At 39.6% G+C, this 9,451-nt stretch overlaps 1 protein-coding gene across 1 annotated transcript in view; it reads right to left on the bottom strand.

The window, feature by feature from the left end:
- Positions 1 to 3,013: 3,013 nt before the first annotated feature.
- Positions 3,014 to 9,451, bottom strand: part of ACBD3 (acyl-CoA binding domain containing 3) — a 47,648-nt gene continuing 41,210 nt past the window's right edge. Inside the window, exons 7-8 of the mRNA XM_036903657.2 lie at positions 8,399 to 8,683; positions 3,014 to 5,074 (exon numbers count right to left, since the gene is read on the bottom strand). Of these exons, the coding sequence (XP_036759552.2) occupies positions 4,863 to 5,074; positions 8,399 to 8,683 (497 nt within the window). The 3' untranslated portion in view covers positions 3,014 to 4,862. The remainder of the gene's footprint in view (positions 5,075 to 8,398; positions 8,684 to 9,451) is intronic.

Here is a 9,451-nt window from a genome sequence, read left to right as displayed (position 1 = left end):
CCTTGGCAGAAGAAAGAAGAATTGTAATTAGGAAAAGCACACAGGGCTCAAACTCTTCCATTAATGTTTTATTACTTAGATAAGACCTACAGCAAATAAGGCAAAACAGCAAATGTGGCCAGTGTGGGTGGTTGGTGGTGGGTAATAAACACTCACACTGTGCTCCACACTTTTCTGTGGGCTGATTATAACTGAAAGTCAGGAAAAAAAAACAGAAGGAAAGTTCCCAAATGATGACTATTCCTAGGGAAGGCATATAATTTTTGTTTTACTCTTTTTACCCATTTTTATGGTCTAAATTTTTTTTACAATAAGTGGGTATGGCTTTTTTAATGAAAAAAAAATTCAATGAAAGTTCTGTATTTTAAAACATACAACTGGTTACTGCAGTCTTACTGTCCACTAGAACCCAATTCCTTTTCATAATAAACACCCCTCTCCAAGTTTGGCCGGGCACATGACTGCCCAGCAAGACATGGCAGCTGAAAGGTGCATGTAAGTAAGTATTTGTTGATGAAAAAGGAACAGAAATAAGGGACTTCCCCATAAAACTGTATATATTCCCTCTCCTCCCACCCTGGTTGAACAGGGAATGTGATCCTGGCAAGCCTGCTTCTAGCCATGCATACACAAGCAATACCACCCCTTGGAATGGCACAGCAACAAAATTAAAGAAATTGGAGGGCTCTCAATCACATCACAAATTAGTGGAGACCACCTGCCTTGCACCACTTGCCTCTTCTGACCTGTTAGTAAGATCAACCTCTTATCTGAGGTACTTTACTTGTGAGTCTCTGTTGTCCCAGGTTAGCCACTGTCCTAACTAATGATGGCAAGGAAGACCACTTAAGGGGTGCACATTCCAACTCTTCTACTGAAGATAACCATTTAAGAACTATCTTTTAAAATGCAATTTAAGTTCACATTGAACTGGCCACATCTCCAGTAAGATTTTTCATGAAGTAGAACAAGCTAATGATTAAATTCATAAGGAAGAAAGGTATAAATATAGCCAAGAAAAAGTATCAAAAGAACAGGGGAGATTTGCCTTGTATCAAAATATATTTTAAAACTATAGTTAACTTATAGTATTAGCATATAAATGGTCAGATAAATAGAAGAGAGTCCAGAAACAGACTCATATGTATGGAAATATACAAAAGCCATAAAGGAAAAAAAATTGAACAAAACTGACAACACAGCTTATAATGTCTATGATCACGTACACACACACAAAACACCATAAACAAAATTAACAGAATAGCAATAAGGAGAAAATACCTACATATAATGTATAAGTAGTACACAAACTATATTTTTAAATGCTAGTAAAACATAAAAAATTACCTAATTGAAAAATGGGTAAAAGACACAAACAGGCAATTTATAGGAGGAAATACAGATGACCAATACAAATAGATGCTTAACTTACTAGTTATTAGGGAAACACACATTAAAATGAAATTTTATTTTTCACCCACCAGACTTACAAAACTTAAGTCTGATAATATCAAGTGTTTCAGAGGAAAGAACACACGAAAAACTCTCTATAACACAATGTGAAATTTTAAAAATTGCAAAATGAAGACCTTATGAAAAACATGTTTACATTTCTGTATTTTGCCACACCAAAAAGAAAAAGTTTTATCGCATTCAACTGGAGATATTTCAATGAATCATCTTGGAAAGGGTAAAAAATGTTTTAATTGTATAGGTGTGCTATTAAAGAAAGATTAAAGAAAGTCAGCATTTGTAATCGAATTTGTACTTGCAAGTCACCAGTTCCTCATGGGGATGAACTGAGCAATCACACAGAAGCTTTCATTGCAGCTACAAGAAATGAGTGAGTTCCAGTTTATATTCTTCCTGCATGTTTGACAGCCTGAGGCCAAATGCCAATGTCACTTCTGGAGAAGTCAACCACTGCGTTTCCTGGTATTGAATTAAGTACCCCAATCAAATCGCAACTTGTAAGCGGCATGTCGACTAATAAAAACAGAGCTAATACTTCATCTTTCATTACAAAATAAATCCAGCAGAATAAGCACTTGAAATAGTGACAGTATAATAATTAATTCAAGTTAACGGTATTGAAAAGGACAGTAACCAACTTGGTCTTAAACAGCTTTCTATAAGAAAGTTGAAGAATTCTAGGCAAATAAATGTGAGAAAAGTCTAATGTTGATTTGAACACATTTTGAAAAGTTAGTGAATAGAAATTCATTAGCACTTGTTTTACCCCAGGAAGACAAACATGCACATATTTTTAAGTTGTTGACAGAAGTACTGAGTTAAGAAAAAAGTTGGGGACGGACGCAAAGATGGCTTTGGTTGTAGCTCTAAGCCCCAGGGAATTATTAGCCACCATTTATTATTTTGAACTGGCTGCTTCTCTTCTGTTAAGATGAAACTGGCCAAGGTTGAGGAGCACAGCTTCCAAGATGAGCTCACATACACCAGCTCTCCCTGGCCTTACTCTGGTCTGGCTTCATGTACTCTGACACAGCAAAAAACGTGACATGATCGGTCTATTCTTCTCTCCAAATTTCAAAAAAGAATTTTGTTAATGTCCAAGGCACCCTTGGACATTTTGGTGGGGTCATCTGTAGAGTACTTTCTGGCAAGCCATACATATTGGGCCCCAACTCTGCCCTTGACTGCTTTGCCTCCCCTCAGGAAACAGGCTGACCCCACGTGCTTCGGGAAACATGGGACACACAATGGTTGTGCAGGGGAAATAATCTTATGACAACTCACTTTCAGTAAGAAAGACCAGTATTTTCCTTTCATCAAGAAGTCTGAAAAATGTAAATCTATGTCAACTCAGTAGGGTGATTCACAGCAAAAACTAGATAACTAGCCAGAAATAGTCTGTTACTGTTATTTTAACTTTTTAAAACAGAAAAGATCATTTAACACCTTTCTTCTTGTCCTACCCAAATGATGAAATACAGAATGAATGCTTCAGAGAGTAACTCTGAGTTCTTAATGAAACATCAACAAGTTATGGATAAACATTTTAATTGGTTAAATATATTATTTTCAAGACCTTTTTGGAATCATACTTGTACTGTACTAATCAACAGCCAAAGGCAATAAAAAAGTTTAAAACCAAAAAAGGTTCTGACATGAACATGTGACAGGAACCTAAAGTAACATACACGCTCCCAAGAACAATATTTTTAGAAGATAATTCATCTTAACATGTGCAAGGACAAATCTGTAATCAAAGGCTGGAAGAAATATATATTAGTGCCTGCTTTTAAAAGTTTATTTTACATTTTAAATACAGTATTTTCTCATTAAAAAAAAAAAAAAGCTAGGAAGTGCCTAACCCTGTGGTTTCTTTACCATATATACATGAGAAATGATGGACAGCCTGGCTAGTGTTTCTGGTTTAACAGTGTGGATAGCTACCAGCTGCAACTACTGAATCCAGAGTAAGAAACACAAGGTAAGCACTGCTTAGGAGAAAATAACCCAGTTTCTGAGCAACCAAGAGAGAATAGTTAGGTATGTACAAAACCAGGTATTAAAAAACAGAAATGCAGCACACAAAAAACAAACAGCTCCTTACATAGTAAACTTCTATAGAATACACGCAGCTAATCAATGGAAACCCTCCTATGGGAAAGTGATTTATGATTTGAAAATTTTAAAATCGAAGTATTTCAGTAACAACATGTAACAACAACGTTATGTGTATGTTGCCATTTTTATCACTTTCTATCTATACCACCCTCCCTTTTGGAAACAAGAATCTTTAGATTAGTCAATCACTTATACAAATTTGAGACCATTAATCCGTATTTGTTTTCAGTACAGAAAACAAAGATGTACCTCTTCCTATCAAGAAAGACATAATACAGATTAAAGCTATATAAAAAATTTAAGCATGGGCATATACATTTCCAGTTCTCTCTAGTAAGTAATTCCAAGTGGGATCGTGTAGGGGTTGTGCCTAAGTAATAACAAATTAAAAGAAAATGGAACGTCTCTGGCAGTGATTTCCACTTAGCGCAATGTCATTCCTCATACACAAAATTATGTTTGAATGATTTTATGTGTTTTAATTCAGTAGGTGCCAATCTGAGTTTATGAAACTCTAACTATGCTCTATAAAGCCAAATTAGACAAAATGAACTATTTTTGTTTTGTTACTGGTAGTACGAATAGCAGATGAGGAGGAAAGGCCTGAGGGTTTGTGGAGGCTGCCAAGATGATGTCTGGGGTGCTCCACGTGTCCTGACACTTCAATTATTAGTCAGCTTTGAACATTCTTTAGATTATATCAGAAAATAATTCTCTGTAATGTAACTCTAAACTTAAACAGCTGCTCTGAAGCAAAATCAACCTGGGTCATTCACAACAAGATCAAACTGAGGCAATTAATTTTTTTATTATAATCTGTGAAGTCGTAAGTGTTTTGAGTTTTTAAAATAGTGACCTTCATCGAAATCAGCTGTACCTCATGGAGACTACTAATATAAGGATTTCAAATCAGAGGGTCCTGTAACTATGGGCTCTCATAAAACACATGGACAGGCAGCGGCCAATCACCCATCAGCCGAGTGGGGTCAACTCTGGGACGTCTTGTTGGAGACTTTAAAGATTTAGCATGAGGCTCATATGCCTTCATCCACTAATGACTGCTGTCAGCACCCAGAGCTGGTTGAGTCTGAGGAATCCCTTTACCCCCAAATAAATGCTTCAGTCTCAAGGAAATCCTGCTTCCCAACACGAGTTCACAAACCACCAGACAAGAGGGCAAACACTGACTGCGATGCTCACAAAGTCAAAAGAAATTTCCAAGTAAAATGCCATCTTCTGCCCAACCTTAGACTCCAGACTCGGTAACATCTTTATCTAGTGTAATAGACTCTGTAGTAGACTGACTTTGACCTCCACAAGGAGTAGGAGTTGTCAAACTTGAGGAGATAGACTCCTCTCCCTGGGTACTGGTGGCTGCCGGCATACACTTCCTCGTGACAGTCCCGCCGGTACACGGGCACGATCTCGTCCAACGGGGGCTTGCTGGCGTTCTTTTTGGCTTTCTCTTCACAACTGATATTTTCTGTGAGAGAAAATAGAGACAAGTCAGTGGACAGATCCAGAAAAACTACATTTGCACCAATCCCTGAAACTCCACCCTTTGAGAAAAGGCTGACTAGGAATTCTCTTGAACCATTCTACACCTTATGTGCACGGCCATGAACGGGTTCCTTCCTTTGTGCATTTGAGCCATGGCTGTGTACCAAGCCCTGCCTGAGCCCTGGGAACTGTGGTGAATTCTGGTAGGCAGCATGCCCTTCTGCCTTGACTACTGCTCCTGTTCTGAGCCCCACCTCCCCTTCCACATCCTTTCAACCCCCAATTCCTCCCAATATTGGGATCTCACTCACATGAGTAAGACCAAGGAAAATGTTGCTCTGATCCACCTTCTTCTCAATAATGTGAGTCCTCCTTATTTTAGGACCAGTGACGGAGCATATGAGGACTACTATTTTCTATGTATCTTAAAATTGAAGAGTGAAATGAGAAAACCACAGTAGAGAGGTAGGCATTCGGAGACATTCTAACAATTCAACTGTTTTCATTAGGCCATGTAACCCAGGGATGATCCGGGTGGCAAAAGTGAGTTGATTCTGGGTTTGCCCCTGTTAATTGTTTCAAACTGTAATGGTATGAGGTTAGGAAAAAAATTCCTCTAGAAACCCAGAGTAAGAAAACTGTGAACCAGCCTAGAAGCCTCAGCTTAACATATTAAATATGAACAGCCTCAGGGAAAATTGGTCAGGTGGATATTCAGCCCAGAAGATAGAAGACTTTCAGGTTTATAACATAGCAGAGTGAATTCTGTTGACATGAGTTAACTGTGTGATGCTTGCCAATGGCCACCAAGAAGAATTTAAACAAGGTAAGTCTGAGAAACTCACTGTCTAGGAGCTTAAGGAGATGTGACATCCTGGATAGGATCCTGGACCACTAGGTAAACACTAAGGAAATCTGAATAAATAGGGACTTTAGTTAATAACAAGTATCAATATTGGTTCAGTAGTTACAATGACCGTACCATAGTACAATATAAGATGTCAACAATAGGGGACCCTGGATGGCTGTGTGGGGTACTCTTTGTACTATCTTTGTAACTTTTCTATAAATCTAACATATCCTAAAATTAAAAAATTATTAAAAAGAAAAAAAAAAGGAAATGACACTTATAAAGAGGCCCAAGTCAGATATGCTTTATCATAGCTATATATTAAATTAAATGCCCTTCGTTTGCAAATGAGAAATACAGAGCCAATCAAAATGTACACTATTGCCTATAAGGATATCCATCAAAGAGATTACTGGTTCATTAAGTCATGACCCAAATTTTGTTCAAAACCTGTAAAATTAAAGGTTACTGAGAGAGATGAACAATGCATCTTTCATCAATATAAGCAAAGAGTTGGGACCTGGAAACAATAAAGTAGAGAATTAACAGCAGATGATGACTTATCATCCATGCTTCTTCAGAGAAAATAAACTATCTTTTGAGACCTAATGGAGAAAAACCAAAGCAACAAACGAAAAAACTGGACTCCTCTTCCATCTCAAACTGAGCTAAAAGGACCCCTCCATAAAATTCACAATGTGGACAAGACATGGGAGGTTTCTTAGGGAGATGGCACAGGAGCCTCCCTAAGGGGGAGTATGGCATATGGACAAATGTAGTTTGTGAACCGGTACATCTTCAAACAGAAGAAAGCTGTGCTCACTAAAAGCAAACAATTCTTGGGAGCAATAGCTCCCCACTGTTTTACTGTTAATAGGTTTTAATAGAGCGGTTTGAGCTGTGACTCATCTGGTTAGGAAGGGCACGAGGACAGGTAATGAATACCATTTCCACTGAAAGAGCACTATATAAGAGCAAAGGTCAAGGGTGATGGTTCTCACCTCTAGACAGGCACTGGATCCCAGTCATTTGCTCCTCTTAGCATCAATAACCCAAAATGATAACCAGCTGAGGGCTCAGATAGGCAATAACCTCCTTGAAGAAGCTTGCCAGAAGACAAGCCAGGAGAAACATGTCACCTCAACCTACTTCTGAACAGAGAATTGGCCTGTGTATTCACAAGCTCGTCACAGATTAAGTACGATAATGTGCGCGCACGCATACACACACACACACACACGTGCGTGCGCACGCACGTCCGGTTGTGATGAGGCCCTGGATCCATCAGAGAGGCTGATGCAAGGCCAACTTTCTGGCCCGACGCTGTGAGGGCATCAGAGCCCATGGCAGAGGCACCTGCCCTGCACCATGCTTGTGTGACTTTAGCCTCTTGGTTTTTCAGTCTCGTATCTTGTCTTTCTGGTTTACTTGGTAATATTTACAGGCAACACTTTACCTTGTTAGATGTACTCAGAAATAAAGATGCTGAAAACAAAATACCATGTAAGACAGAGCAGCTTCGAAGTGAAACTGGCCTGTGTGTTCTCATGCATGACCTGGGGTGGAGAGCATGGCATGGTGCAGTAATTAACCTGATTGACTCCATTTAATAGCTTCCCTGCACATACTTACAACAACTTCTTTACAGTTATCCTAGTGTCATATCCTAGTGAAACCATGTGATGAATCACCAATGCCCTTCGAGAATAAGCAGTCTGGTTACCAGTCACCTGAAAGGTGACTTAGTTCCAAGAACTGGGAAGTGCTTCTCCATTCTCAGTCAGCGGCACTCTTCCAAATCATTCTCAATCAAGGCAATAAATATTTAAGTGCTACAGTGTGTAGAACACCTTTAGTTTTAAACTTCCTGGATAACAAAATTACGGAGACCATCTTCTCAATTAAAAAGCAATGCATTTTATAACCTACTTCTTAGACCAAGACAGTTTAAGCTGTCCTTGGAAACACAATTTTGTCTACTTAGAGAAAGTAAGAAATTACACGCCAGTAAAGTAGGGGAAGAATGATGACAACATTTTTAGGGAGGATGTTCTAATGAGTTTCTGTATTTACACTTAAAAAATCTTAGAATAACTACCTAAAAGCTAGTATCAGAAACATGTTTAAATAAATTTGAGTTGGCCGAATGCCTTGCTTGCTCCTTAGAAATTTTTCAAAATGACCTTGCACATTGGCTTTTCAACACATAAACATATTCAAAATAAATTGCCAACAGACCTTCCCAGCATTCAAAAGCGAACTGTGCTCAGCGTCCAGTCCCTACAGGAGGGCTGGCTTCTCACAGTCTCCTCAGCCCAGGGCCCCAGTAGTGAAGAGATGGGTCCCTGACCAGCTGGCAATTGTTAATCAGGAAGCACAGGTTGGCTGACATCTGAACTGCTGCCATTTTTGCCAACACACAACCTAGTAGTTACTAAATATGACCAACGGCCGTACCTTCCTCCTCCTCCTCATCATCACTGGATTCACTGACATGCACGCTGACAGCAGTGTTTGGAGAGTCTGTCCATTCAAAATATACCCCAAACCCAATGTCATAATTGTCTGTAGCAAATTCCCAAAAGAGATATGATCCTTCTTCATGCGTGGGTACTCGCACAGTGACCACTTCTCCTCGGCCCACTGTAATCACAGAATCTGCATCCTGCCGAATCTTCTCTTTAAAGTCTTTGATCTGGGGTCGTGTCCACATGGATGGAGCTGCTATTACTGGAAGAGATTCTAAAGGCAACAGGAATTACAAGAGCTAAAGACAATGAGCCTTCACCTACTACAGGCAGCAACATGTGCATAGAACCACCCAGGCCAGTGGCACTTAGGCGGAGGGTGTGGGTTACAGGGGACTAGGTAAAAAGGGGTGAAATCTTATTACTGAGCACTATCTACATGTACTGGGTGTACAGTTAGTCACAGAGCCTTTGAAAAAAGACTCATTTGAAAATACAGGTAACCTCTTAATAGGAGAAAAGGGGAAGGGGGAACCAAGGTCTTTCCTGAAGCTATTTTGTGTTACTTGTTCTAAAAAGCTAAGGACGATCACTGAAACCAACTTTGTGATGGACCACACCACTGTCCCTGATCACTTTCACCAAAATGCTTCTCTCTTCTCAGTTAAGTCCTACTCTTCCTTCAGCTCTCTCAGCTCAGTTGTCCCTTCCTCAGGAAAGCCTCTGCTGACCTCTCTGACTAGGTCATATACCCCAGATCACATGCTCCCAAACAATAATGTACCTCTCTCCCCACCGGAGTATCTATGCCAGTGACAATTTACATTTTATGGGGTTATTCTGCCTCACCACCGTACCTCTAGCACCCAGAGTATCTTCAACTAACTGTTGGTTGAAGGAATGAGCTGCCCGAGCTGCCCATGAAAAGCTGGTATACCTTTGAAAATGCTAAGTTACCTGCTGGGTAACATGGTACCTCAGTTTCAAAAAATGCACTGTAATATGTGGTATGCAGCCTCCAAATCAGCCCCAGTGATCCTTG

This window comes from Manis pentadactyla, chromosome 9 (genome assembly GCF_030020395.1).
Source record: "Manis pentadactyla isolate mManPen7 chromosome 9, mManPen7.hap1, whole genome shotgun sequence".
In the NCBI taxonomy this organism is placed as follows: Eukaryota; Metazoa; Chordata; class Mammalia; order Pholidota; family Manidae; genus Manis; species Manis pentadactyla.
This window is presented reverse-complemented; position numbering and strand designations above follow the sequence as displayed.